Consider the following 14039-nt stretch of genomic DNA (forward strand, 5'->3'; position numbering starts at 1 on the left):
TCAAAAAAGGAAATTCCCCTACAGATACCGCTCTCCTGTCTGGCATCGAATACAAGCGGCAGGCAAAGGCTAAATCCTTGTTATCTGTCCTTATTCTGCTTGATCTCTCTGCTGCATTTGATACTGTGAACCACCATATTCTGCTGTCCACTCTCTCTAAACAGGGCACCTCTGGAACTGTACTCAACTGGTTGGCCAGATCCTTTTTTGGTATCCTGGTAAGGTGAGACATCCAAATCGCACCAGCTAACAACTGGAGTTCCTCAGGAATCAGTTCTTGCTCCTCTTCAGCCAGATGACCCCACCATCTCTCCCCGTGTCTCTGCCTGCCTTCTGGACATCTCTTCTTGGGTGAAAGAGCCTCACCTACAATCCAAACTCTCCAAGACAGGACTCCTGGTTAAACCGGCCCACCCATTAATTGAACACCACCTGACAATTCAGCTCAGATCCTCAACTATAACATCCACAAAGTCTGCAAGGAAACCTGAGGATAATGTTCGAAGACCATCAGAAATTCACCTCTCACATCGCAGCAACGACTCGAACTTGCAGGTATGTGCTCTACAACCTCAGGAAAATCAGGCCCTTCCTGTCCTCTCCTAATTTCACTTCACTGGTTGCCAGTTGCCGCCCTCGCTTGCAAAAACCTTTACTCATAGGGTTCCCCTGTGGTGGAATGAACCGCCAGCCTCCACAAGAACTGTAGAATTCTCGGACAACTTTCAAAAAACATGTCAAAACATACTGTACTGTTTAGCATGCTGACAAAATGTTTAAATGCTCTCCTACTTGTAAGTCGCTTTGGATAAAAGCTTCTGCCAAATAAATAAATGTAATTAATCGACTTACATCTTTAAATGGGTTAAAAGTTCAACTCAATCGGTCTGTTTTGCTGCAGCTCCATGCGTTGCTAGTAACTGCCAGGAACAATTGAGAGGATCCGTGAACCGCCATTGCTGTGAAAATAATGGACTGAGTCTACGGGGTTGACGTGACTCTGTCTGAAAGGCTCTGGACACAGCAGCACTGGTTCAACCAATTATGTTAGTTTGGGGCGGGACTATTTTAATGAAAAAAACCTGTTTGATTATAGCCATTATTTTGGCACCTTTGTGTTTAAAAGCGGTGAAAAAATACACGTTTCACCTTGTCAAGTCTTATACAAGTCTTATACATAAGACGCACGCTTACTGCTACTGAACGCGTTTTTCTTTTATGGCAGGCAGGCATGCTTGTGTCAAAAGGACATCCCACCACCTACTGTCCCTGTGTGTTTATATATCTGATCTTATTTTATGTTTTACGTGTCTTATTTTACTGTTATATATGGAAAACGTGTGTGCTTTGCTGTAGCGAAAGAGAACAGGTTTAGGTTGCAACCATTAGACATCACGGATTTTGTCACACAAAAAAATGTCAGCCTCAAAGTAAAAATATATTTTCAAAGTTTATGAATACTGTGCCAGTTACAATTACTTTTTTTATTTCACAATTATAAAGTCAATGCCATAATTCGCTCTATACCCAAGGATCCTTTTAACAATAACCATAAGTATAAAATGTTTTACAGATCATTCTAATATGTATGAGAATGGCAGCATCCACAACACCAGGAAAATGTGAGATCTTTTCCAGCTGATGAACAATAAAACATTGACAGTGAATAAAACATTGAAAATCTAAATAAATTCAAACTTAAAGGTGCCTCTCTTTTAATTAAGCGAGTAGGCTTTAAACATATTGGACATTCAAACTCTCAAAAACTCAAGCTTGACTGAGGTACAATATTACCAACGAAATGGCTATTAAAACCGTCCTCTTTCTACCACTCCCTCCATGTGCAAGTATGTAGTCCGCTCTGCGGTATTGATTCTTTGTGCTGGATGCTATGGCTACTTGCTCTAACACTACGAGCGTGTCCTCATGTGCCTTTGCTTATGTAACAGCGAAAGACTGTTCCTCTGCTGAATGCTGATTAACTGTCTGGAGCTCAGGACTCCCAGCATCCACTCTGCCACAGACGCCAACCACACTGCAGAGGACCGAGAGCTACGCTTCACCTAGCACACCCGCATACACTCTCTCTCTTCTACAGCAGAGGGGCGGGGTCAACAGGTTCAATGGCATTGCATTTGTTGCTAGCGCCCTCTTCTGGTAATTGTTATCATGGCAACAACATTTACTAAAGGCATTATGCTATCACAGGTGTCAGGTGATTGACTTGATCCACCAAAACGGTATCATCTCGATGTGTTTATAATGATAGGTGAGTGAAGCCAGAGATCCACCCAAGAGGCACTTAAGTTTTAAAAGCCGCTTGAAAAGATTTTTATTTTGTTAAATCTATAATAAACCTATAGATATAACAAATATCAGAATACTTATGAAATGCTTATATTAGAAATGCTTATATTAAACTTAACTTGTTTATATAAAAAATATAATATTATTAAAGTAATTATCACATTAATAATCTATTATCTATATAGTAAATTATTCAGATTTAGTTTGAGAAAAGGAAACCCAATGGGTAAGTTATCAGTTTGGTCAATGGTTTGATTGAGACTTGTAGCGGAATGTTCAGTATGTGCATATATAGGAAGAAATAAGACAATACTGCTTTTCTGTGTTGCTATCTATCAGAAAGAAGTGATTTAATGAATAGAAGGGACCAAAAAGCCACAAGGATATAAGAAATGATCCATCACACTTACTTGCTCCTCAAACGTCTCTTTTTTATCCAGCATCTCTCGCAGGGTCTGCAAGATCTTAATGCACAACTTCTCTTCTTTCTCCATGAGCTTCATAGTGTGTTTGATGAGCCTGCGAGACACATGACATCACATGCATTAAAGGAAAAGTTCATCTCAAAATCAAAATTGTGTTATTTTTCTACTCACCCACATGACGTTAAACATGTTTTGAGACCTCCCGGTGCTTCGGAAAACAAATAAAGATATGTTAGGTGACATCCGAGAGATTTCCAGCCCTCCTCATAGACATCTCGGTTATAGTTGTTGTCAAGGTCCAGAAAATTATTGAACTTCCTCTCATAGTGGCTTGATTAAAATCTTTTTAAGCGACGACAAACTTTAATGAAAAAACACACCCACAACTTAAATCGATATATTCTCCTCTGGCTTGACAGTCTATGATGCACGTTCACGAGAGCACTGCGATTGCGCCACTATGAGCAGATGGACTAATGTAACAATGTCTTTAGTACTTTTCTGGACCTTGACAACAACTATAACCTATATGTCTATATGAGGAGGCCTGGAAATCTCCCGGATGTCACCTGAAATATCTTCATTTGTGTTCCGAAGACGTCTTAAAACATGTTGAACATCATGTGGGTGACTTTTCCTTTAAGAATAATAATGTTATCAAATTTCAATGAATGAAATGTTGAAAATGATCCAAAGAATTTATGACTAATGTGATGATAAAACTACAATTGGGTTTTACGTCTTGGTCACGTAGACAAACAAGCTATGTTCCCATGTGGAGCGTATCTTTGATTTCAGAGCATCAGCATGCAGACGCAGATGCAGGAAATTGCTTATATAAGGCACTTAGTCGCCCGTTCACAGCAAATAGGCTCTATACATTCATGACGCCATGACAGGCTCGGATGCATATATACAAGCATGAACATGTTTTGTATTACACTTAAATTGATATTTTTAAAACTAATTCGTACAATCGACATATAATCAGTCAAGGATGTTTTTGACGTCAGTTGTTTGGAACCTGTGACAATATTTGAGGGGATTTTTCAATCTGGGCCTATACATAACACTGCCATTTATCCTTTTTAATATATTCATCACGGATTGACGCACGATTGAAATAATATGTATGTGGGTGTGCGTCTCACTTGGACATGAAGGCTCCAGTCTCACAGCGCATCCGCGCCGACTCAGGAAACAACATCTCTGGGCTGTGGAGCACGTCTACTAATACAGAGAACTCTGCCTGCACCCGAGGACTGAACTGCTCTTCCAGACAGGAAACAACTCCCTGTAGACGTACAGGCAGAAATTAAAACAATTCACAAAATTGCTACATAAAATCAGAGTAAAAAATAAGAATAAGAGTGTTATCAATCACACAATACAAAACAATTGGCAAAAAAAGAAACAAAACCACATTCTTAAAGTATTTGTGAAGAACGTATTTAATTGACTGGGGCCAGGGATCGTCCCTTGTGGAGTTCTGAAAACGTTGATGGCAGCCCAGATCTATATCCACCGGCTCATTGTTTCGCCTTTATAAAACCTACACATTTGACGCTATGTACAGTGACAGTGTTTGCTACCTGAAAGGGCCATGTTACCTGTAGTTTCTCAATGATGTTCTTGTAATCTGGGGCCCCAAAAGGCTCTTTGCGTGGCCGGGCGCGGGCTGACAGTCTCCAGTCTTTAGCTGCACGCTGCACCATGTTGGTGTGTGTCTTCAGGGACAAAGCGTTGACCTGACCATCCAGATCCACAGGAATGGGAATGGCTCGGTTTTTAGCTGGAAGGGGTCAGAAGGAGATCAGGGTTTAGTTTGGAGTGTTTATATAAAGCTTTTTTAGCTCTGTTAGCCTTTGTAAAGACATTTTTAACCCCGTGTTTAGAATAATTTCATATTGTGGCGCAAAAGGTAAACAATGTGAGACAAAGCTGTGTTACGGCAGGTTATTTACAAACACACAACGAATTATATTTTGTTCCATGAGCATTTTGCTGACATTTACATTTATTTATGAAAACTTTATTTCTGTTTGTTTGGAACATTCCACTAACAATGTTGTCATAATGTTTTAGAACCTTTAGCTATGACAAATGATGATAACATTCTATTTAAATGTGACTGCAAGAATGTTTTTGAACTTTGATAGAACTTAATGTACATAAGAACAACATAAACCAAAGTTTGTTGTTGGCTTGGGAATCCTTTACATAGTGTGTAAAATTTCAGTATCAAAATGTCAAACAATGGAGGCAAACCCTCTTTTCATAGATGGACTAGCATTTATTAAACTGGGATACAAGCGGGTCTTGGCCAATTGTATTGAAAATGTAATGCCTTTAATTTCATTGTATAACATCCATCGAAATTTGGTGTCTCTCATAAAAGAAGAACAAACTGTATAAATCACATTTTAAATGAAAGACAATAATAAACAATAAATAGATAATAAAAAAAAACGTGCAATCTATATTAGTCTAAATAATGCAGGTACATATTGAACAAAATAACTTTAATTAATCCAGGTTTTAATCTACATTTGGTTAACAATTTAAAGTGTGAAAAATATACCTGACTTCACACTTTATTATTGAAAAGGTCTAGAGATTGTAAAATGTTTGATATTTTTACTGTATCTTCCATTTTTTCCAGAATTCTTAAAAATAAATATTTGTGTTCATGAAAACTTTAAATCGTCTTTTAACTTCTCTACGATATGTAATTACGATTAGTTTGAGAATGTGTAATATGTGTAATAACATTTTGTGAATCACTGAGAAACTTTCAGATGGGATCGCATGTGTGATTGTGAAACCCAACTCAATCATGACGATACCCGAAATGAAGCATCTACTCCATACAAATGATGTTTATTCTTCAAATCAAAATCCCAACCCTCTTAAGGTACATCTCAGCCAAGAACATACCCACGTCAGCGAGGGTTTTAATGCAACACTCAATGTTAGTCTTCTGCAGGGACTTGAGCCAGGTGCAGTTGTACAGTCTGCAAGCCGACTGGAGAATCTGAATGAATATCGGTTGATGGGCCTGACAATGAGATACAAGTACCACACAGTCACACATCAAAAGAAACACTGCATTAACAAAATGACTAAGTCGTAAAGGAGAAATACGGCAGGAGAAGCGAGAAGGGTTGAGACTCGTTGAGTCCTTCTACCTGCAGGTTAGAGTTGCTGACGGAAAACTGGGAACCGAAGAAGCCCTTGACGATGTCCATGATGGTGTCGGTGACGTACTTTTCGAGGGATTCGTCAGCGTGCTTCCTGTCTGTGGTGCTGTTACACACCTACAACATCATCACAGTTCACACAGTTCAGAATGCTTAGCGCCCACACAGCAAGCGCAAATCAGTCATGGGTGATCTACAGCCGTTCAGCCTCATATTAGTCACAGAAAGTGGTGGTTTATCAGACTCACCCTGGCCATATCTGTTAGGAAATTTCTAAAGAGCGTCCAAATGTGATTGCTGGTGTAGATCTCCTTCATCTCCACTTCAGTGTCCACATAGCAGTGATTCACAAAATTCACATAAGATATTTTTATCTGTAGATGTTAAAGAAACAAATAGTCATACAGGCAGGTTGCTGGTTTCACTTAGATGCATGGTATAAATTGTATACATTTCTTTGTTCTGATGAACACAGAGAAAGATATTTGGAAGAATGCCTCAAACCAAACAGTTATTGGCCACTATGGACTACCACAGTAGGAAAAATTACAATTGTAGTCAAAAGTGCACCAGAGCTGTTTGCTTTCCTACATTCTTCAAATTATCTTCAATGAGATGTATAAAGCAAATTTGTGTACTATGGTAGTCAACGGGGTCTAAAACTGTTTGGTTACAAGCATTCTTACAAATCCTTCTCTTTGTTAAATCAGAACAAAGAAATGTATACAGATTTGGAACTACTTGAGGGTGAGTGAATCATTTTTTGGGGGTGGACTGTTCCTTTAAGTGAAGGTTAAGGTACAGTAGGGTTGTAATGCCCCATCACCTCTGGAATGCAGTCCTCATGGATGACCACCTTGATGATGTCATCGAGTGGCAGTAGTGAATTGCACTTGAGCTCGGTGTCGACGTTCTTGCCCTCGGTGCATGCCGCCAGCAGCTCCACCAGAGTGATGTGATACGCCAGAGCCCCGTTTTCATCTTTGCGCTCCCGCTCGGAGCACATCATGTTCAGCAGCACGGGGAAGGAGGCGCGATCGTTGTAAAACACCAGCACATCTTCACCTCCATTCACCAGCTGCCGTTCAAAACAAAACCCTTGTTTCAACTGGATAAGTCACTATAGAAATACACACTTCTGTGGATGGAAGTCTATGAGGTCTATTAGGAGTGGTTGATTCAAGCCAAAGGATATGATCGCGCCACCATCTGTATTAAAAAGCTAGAAAGCTTTCATTTAAAGGCAATCAAAAATGAAAATTTTGTCATCATTTACTCAGGCTCTTATCATTTCAAACCTTTGTGACTTTCTTTCTTCAGCAGAACACAACCGGAGATATTTAGAACAATGTTGGTAACCGAACAGTGCCGGTACCCATTGACTTCTATTGTATGGAATGGGTGACAGATAACAACATTTTCCAAAATATCTCTCGCTGGACACAAAAGAAGAAAGTCTTACAGGTTTAAAATGACAAGAGTGGTGAGTCTATTAATATAGACAAGAAGTCATATACACCTAAGTTGTTGCTTTAAACCCAAAGTCTTTCCCACCTCATTCATGACTTTGCACTGACACTCCTTAACATATTTGCCGTCTGCCTTGACGATGGTCTGTAGGAAGCGCAGGTACTGCACGTGACGGCCGTGAGTCTCTATGCAGTGCACGAAATGATGCACAACACGGTCGCTGATCTCGTTGCAGAGGATGAAGTTGTTCCTGAAGATGTAGCACATGGTCTTTGCTTCGAGAAGCTAAATGAAGCCAAGACAGCCTCATCAAATACAAAATTCATTTGAACTATATTAAAACATAATGAAATGCATACTGCTGCATTAATATATAACACACCCCAGGTGTGAGGAAGAGGTTGAGATGTTTGTGCAGCAATGTCTGGTTCTGAGGGTTATCTCTGCTAAAGCTCTGAAGAAAAGTGTGTGCTAGAGTCATGATCTCGTCCATCTTCTTATCAGCCTAAGGATGAAGGAGAAAGGGTTTGGCAGTGTGAGAACCTGTCTACTACAAATCAAAGAATATCAAAAAGTTCTTCCAGTTCTTGGATGTGGATTCCATCAGAGATTCAGGACTTTAAACCAATGTGGTTCACTTACTTTCTCATATGGGATCTGGAGAAGGTCCAGTACTACAGTATGAGCTCCCATGTTCTTCAGCAGCCTCTGTTGTTGCACACGACTCTTCTTAGGAGGGTTGCAGAGTTGAATGAGACTCTCCAGGATCTGTGTAACGACCACCGAAAGAGCAAATCACACACAGACCACAAGGCTACAACACTTTGCTAATATTTTGAGAAGAACTTTCTAAAAATAAACACCGATGGGTTCTGATGTAATATATTCTGTGGGGATGAGAACAGATCACTTTGGGGATACTAGTGAAAACGAAGCAAAGAGAGATTTTAACTACCTTATGTACGATATTGTAGTTGTTAGCCTTGTTGCTGTCAATCTGTGGTTTAATGCCATCCTGTACTGGACTCAAAATACATGCTTCCTGTAAACCAGAAATACGATTAAATAGTTAGATATGTGGCCACAATCTTATCATAACTAGGGTAATAAAATTCACCATTAAATCTTAATGAAATTCTTATTTTACATTCACAAAGCATCATCATAAAGAAGCATGTTGAACTCTATCCAAGTAAGTCTTGCTGCATTCTGTGGTTGACATTCAACCCGCCTACATCCAAGTGCGATGTCAGAGGGGGATTTATAGCATTCGGCTTGTTTGGCTTCGAAAGCAAACTTTTTATGTCAAACGCTCTCACGGTACTTTGATGTCATCCGCCTGTCAGAACATTTGGCGGCGTATCAAGCCTATTTTGTATTGGGAGGGCGTGGTCTCTTTTGACATAGGTGTGGCCTCTGACATCACACTTGGATGTTGGCTGGATTGGATGCCTTTCACTAGATCTTGCAGCATGTCTGCAATGGCTTCCTTCTGCTAGTGCACCTCCGAATTCTGTTCCTTGTTCTGATTATCTGCGATGTCTTCATTCCCGTAACTTCCGCTCTTCTCGACCCACAGCTCGGACTTCTCCACCGTCAGACGCAGCTGGTCCAGGTTTGCCTTAATTTTCTTATAGTTCTCAACATCTTGCTCAGAAACCAGCAACTGGACCTGAATTTCATCGACATAAGATACGTTTATAATAAATAGTGTTACTGGTTCCTGTTTTAATCCAAGATTGATATTCATAATGTGTCCTGGTATTTAAACACTAGTATAAATGAAGCTAAGACCTGTTTGAAGGCCTGGAGGACTTCGGCTCTCTGGCTGAAGTGTTTGAAGATGAGCTGCAGAGAGCCAGAGACCAACGGTGGGTAGTCCTGCATGATGAGATGAATGAGCACGCGTAGAAACGTCTGACCACCTTCATTATCGAGGTCCACAGTACCTCCCTGTTTCGAACTGCAAACACACAGAGACCCACAGGTAAACACAAAAGTAGATTACAGAAAATAAACATTGACTACAAAACGTTCTTTGTTCTGTTAAACACAGAATAAAATATATTTTGAAGAATGTAGGAAAGCAAACAGTTCTGGGGCGCTTTTGACAACCATTGTAATTTTTTATACTATGGTAGTCAATGGTGTCCAAGAACTGTTTGGTTACAAGCATTCTTCCAAACATCTTTCTCTGTGTTCATCGAAACAAAGAAACTTATACAAATCTTGAACAACTCGAGGGTGAGTAAATGATGATGACATTTTATCTTTGGGGTAAACTGTCCCTTTAAATTCTTCCCAAAGTTGAGCTTCAGTTTACTCTCCATGCACAACTACACAACGGGCATAATATTTTTTTTTAACAATCTTTTTTTAATACAGTGTAAAGATGGTAATTTTAGTTGGACATAAATTTAGTTTGATCAAATTACAACCATTTAAATGCAACTGATCTTACACCGTGTCCACACCGGACGTGACCGGCGCGACAACACATGGCTTGTTCTAATGGGATTGTTGCATCGCACTGCACCGCATCCAGTGGGGACAATATTTAAAATCATAATAGGTTCTAATGCGTTCAATTGTCTTTTGACGCGCCGCGTTAAAAGAAAAATATTGAGTGTAAAATATACAAAAGACCCTAATAAACATCAATAAAAAATTCCTCACCTCCCAGAAAACATATTTTCTGCTTTCACTGCAATCTCTTCTATGTCTGGCTCTGAAAAGTACCATAGTACCAAAACTGTTAGCTTATACTGTATCTTTACACATCCGAGTTAAGGCTGCTCTGTGCCTGCTCAGAATTCATTGTAAAGAAGCAATAACACATAAAATCCAGACAGCATTAAATCTAAATACAAAAAAACAGATTCAGTTGGAGCTTATGTGACAACTTTGTGGTTTAAATCTGACTCCGTGGAGAAGTTTCATGATATTGCTCTCACCAGACATGATGGGAATTTCTGTCACTGATGCAGAACTGTCCAGAGTCTGATCACCAAACTCTTTTTTATAGATGGACAGCAAGTAGGTGATGCGGTAATCCAGACGCACATTCAAAATAAACTATATAAGCAAAACATAAATGTAAAGAGACTAAATAAACAACTGTTCAGTTTTGTGCAGTGTAACAAATACATTTAGTCATAAATCAGTTTATAATTAATCTGTCCATTACATTAATCATACAATAGTTGCTGGGATTCACAAGTGCATCTATGACAGCATCACCTGCAGAATCTCAATAATCCTGAGCTTGGTGTCCATCACCATGACGTCCCCGTTGTCAGGGAGACAGATTTGCTTGCCGTGGATTGGCCGAGCGTCGGGGGGACTGTGGGGCATCATCATTGAGCCTCTGCTCAGAACCATCTGAGTCATCATCTCACCCACACCGTGGATGGTGCGCATGACATTATTACCTACACACACATAAATACACAGCCTAAAGTGAGCCGGTATCTAAACGACAGTCAGGTTCTAGAGACTCAATCCAAAAACATATACAGTAACTTAACGTGCTTGCATTGTTACACATTCACACTGTGCACCCTTTTAAGCAATATTATACAGCATAATAGCTAAAACACCTAATATCATTTGAAATCCAAGGTAGCAACCAATGTATCTCAATTATGCAACGTAGTTAAAAAAAAATCTAAGTACTATCTATGCCTCAGGATCTCACCTCCCTCAGGACCCTTGTTAAGTTTGGCCATAAATGAGTAAGAGGGCTGGACAATGTCCAAGATGGCCAGCAGGGTGCGTGTGAGGCACAACAGCTCACTAAAGCTGTAGAAACCAAAGTAGACCAGATTACGTGCAAGGTGCACCACCTGAGAGAGCAAGAGAGAGAGAGAGAGAGAGAGAGAGAGAGAGAGAGAGAGAAAGAGCGCCCATTAAAATTCATAAAATGAGTTATAGAGTAAATCATTCAGTATGAACGCTGACACAGTCAATCTCCCCTGTCCCATTGACACATTACATCATTTTGAAAATCCAAAATATGGCACTAAACACACACTAAAAATGTGACTAATGGGTGATTGCAAGAGCATATATGGCCCCATCGGTGTTAGAAATTGAAAGAGCCCCCCCTTAAATTTCTCTGAAATTCTGATCTTTATAAAGCTCAAGGTATCCTCCTCCTATCCTAAGTCCCAATGGCTGGCAAGCACCGCTTATACTGTATATCCCCAACTGACCTCCAGAGTCAATTCATTCTTCTCTCCGTCTCCAAATGGGTACGGCTGACTGACCACGTCTTTGAGGTACTCATCCACAAACCTCATCGTAGGAGCAAATTTCCCCTTCATCTCCTCTCTGGATGTGTCTCTGAACTCATATTCATACCTGTGTACAAGATTTATACTCAGACAAGCCAGGTAACACAAAAGCATAGTTAAGCACAGTACAAAATAAAAAAGTACGCTCAATGAAAACAAATAGAAATCAATACAAGGGTAGCAGGCGGATGTGAGGTGGGTCTGTAAAATGCTACAACTCCTTACTCATTCACAGAGATCTTAGAAGGTATTTCAGTCCATAGACGGGCATAGCGAACAGGCACTACGGCCTCCTGTGGGTCCCGGTCTACATGCATGTGTAGCATTAGACGGCAAAAAGATGCGCGCAGGTTGTAGGGCAGGAAATCGTCAAACATGCAGCGCAGGATAAGATCCACTGGCAGTTGCGTGGATATCTGATTGATGGCCAGATACTGCCGGTCCAGGCACATTTTAGCGAAGAGATTGAGTTGACACCTGCAAGATAACACAGAGTAAAAATATGATGTGATTTCCAAAACTTGAATAGTTGGGGATGTTCATCTATGGTAAATGAAGTATATCATAATCACTTGGAGTATATTATGATGTCACTGCTCATTCATCTGTGTCGTTGATCTCACACCTGTAGTAAGTGATGATTTCAATGTCCAGCTTTTGTCCATCCTTAGCATCCTGGGCCAGGTGGCGGATGGTCTTCCCATGTGGCTCTTTGTTGCTGTCGATCCAGTACAGCCACACCTCTTCATCCTCACCATCCTCATTGGCCAAAGATGACTCCAGAGAGATTTCCATATGTGGAATAACCCTATCAGACACATCACATTATAAGCCATTGTAACTCAAGAGTCAATCTCAAATTGGTAATGTCAGTAGATCTTAAAGTGAAAGTTCATCCCAAAATGAAAATGAATTCCCTTAACTTATTGTCATTTTAAAACTTTGTTACTTTTCCTTCTGCAGAACGACATTTTGAAAAATGTTTTTAACTGGCACACATTCAATTGCATTGGTTTTTTGCATCCATACAATAGTGAATGAGTGCCAACTTTCCTCAAAATCTTCACATACATTTTTTTGCAAATTCATACAGCTTTGAAATGACAAGAGGGTGAGTAAATGATCACAGAATTTAAATTTTTGGGTGAACTATCCCTTTAAACAGAAGAGTGCTTACCTTGTCTGGATGAGGATATCTGCGTTCGTTGAGCTTAGCATGAATTTGCAAATCAGTTCCTGAGTTACTGGAATAGCCGTTTTGTTGGAGACACAGAGGTCCGACAAATAATCTAGAAACCTGGGAAACACAAGAAATATACAGTTAATGACAATAAATTTAACTTGTCAACCCTTGCAACCATTCTGCTCATTTAACTGGATGTTGAAATCTGCCGGACAGACCGGGGCTCTCGGTTCCTGCGCAGAAGTTTGACAAAGGTCTCGATCTCATGAGCGGTGATGTGCTTCTCCAACAGTTTGCGGTTGTTGTGCAGCAGAGCGGTTATGGTGTCTTCTGCCAGGATCTCGTAGCCTATTTGAGCCTGCATGATGGAAAAATTTTTGGCTATGTACTCCTGTAAGAAAGAACAACATGTGTTACTCATATTGGATGACTGCTGGGTGGGGCATATGAATAAATGGGAAGATGGATTCAAAAATATATGTTCCTTGCCTGATTTTTGCGGTAGTCCTGTTGTGAATGCCGCAGGATTCTGTAACACAGCTGTAACATGTACTTAAAAGGAGCATTGCGCTGGTCCCCCAGATCTTCAAGCTTTGGCATAGGTGAGTCCTTGTTGTCAGCACATGGGGCTTTCAAGATGCCAAAGATCTACAAACATAAAAGCAATGCTTGGGTTCGAGCTGGTGACAAAGTAAGGCACCTTAAATGGCTTCCAGTTTGAGCAAACCTGCGCAAGGATGTTCTGCTCTCTCATGAGTTTCTGTCTTTCTCTGTTGGGGTTGGAGATGACCACGGAGAGCACGTCTTCCCCGTTGTTCGGCACCTCGCACAAAAAGAAGACCAGATCTTCTAACAGCTTAGTGGTAAACCTTATAAAACAAGAGAAGAGATTATCAGGTGTTTAAATTAAAGATTATCTAGGTGTCAACCAACACACTAGTTCTGGTGCAGGCATACCTGCGTTCATTCGTTGCTGGGAAATTGCTGATCCCCAGTATACGCACAAACGATTCAAGGACCTTGTTGGCATCGTTGGCAAAGTCCAAGTCTCTGACCTCTGACAGGGGGACAGAATTGATGGAGAACGCCTCCTTGTCCTCTTTCATTTGACAGGTGCCAATCTGTTAGAATGGACAGAGAAACTATATGAGCTTCTTAT

At 40.3% G+C, this 14039-nt stretch overlaps 1 protein-coding gene across 1 annotated transcript in view; it reads right to left on the reverse strand.

Annotated features, from left to right (window-relative positions):
• itpr2 (inositol 1,4,5-trisphosphate receptor, type 2) overlaps positions 1-14039 on the reverse strand; it is a 58281-nt gene that overhangs the window by 28998 nt on the left and 15244 nt on the right. Inside the window, exons 13-37 of the mRNA XM_079465894.1 lie at positions 13838-14001; positions 13608-13749; positions 13370-13528; positions 13099-13271; positions 12875-12994; positions 12323-12505; positions 11923-12174; positions 11617-11764; positions 11100-11247; positions 10643-10833; positions 10357-10477; positions 10079-10130; positions 9197-9365; positions 8907-9074; positions 8358-8444; positions 8045-8170; positions 7785-7907; positions 7487-7687; positions 6759-7010; positions 6181-6306; positions 5921-6049; positions 5670-5790; positions 4343-4524; positions 3884-4026; positions 2718-2826 (exon numbers count right to left, since the gene is read on the reverse strand). Of these exons, the coding sequence (XP_079322020.1) occupies positions 2718-2826; positions 3884-4026; positions 4343-4524; positions 5670-5790; positions 5921-6049; positions 6181-6306; positions 6759-7010; positions 7487-7687; positions 7785-7907; positions 8045-8170; positions 8358-8444; positions 8907-9074; positions 9197-9365; positions 10079-10130; positions 10357-10477; positions 10643-10833; positions 11100-11247; positions 11617-11764; positions 11923-12174; positions 12323-12505; positions 12875-12994; positions 13099-13271; positions 13370-13528; positions 13608-13749; positions 13838-14001 (3789 nt within the window). The remainder of the gene's footprint in view (positions 1-2717; positions 2827-3883; positions 4027-4342; positions 4525-5669; positions 5791-5920; positions 6050-6180; positions 6307-6758; positions 7011-7486; positions 7688-7784; positions 7908-8044; positions 8171-8357; positions 8445-8906; positions 9075-9196; positions 9366-10078; positions 10131-10356; positions 10478-10642; positions 10834-11099; positions 11248-11616; positions 11765-11922; positions 12175-12322; positions 12506-12874; positions 12995-13098; positions 13272-13369; positions 13529-13607; positions 13750-13837; positions 14002-14039) is intronic.

This window comes from Barbatula barbatula (genome assembly GCF_947034865.1).
Source record: "Barbatula barbatula genome assembly, chromosome: 10".
Classification (NCBI taxonomy): Eukaryota; Metazoa; Chordata; class Actinopteri; order Cypriniformes; family Nemacheilidae; genus Barbatula; species Barbatula barbatula.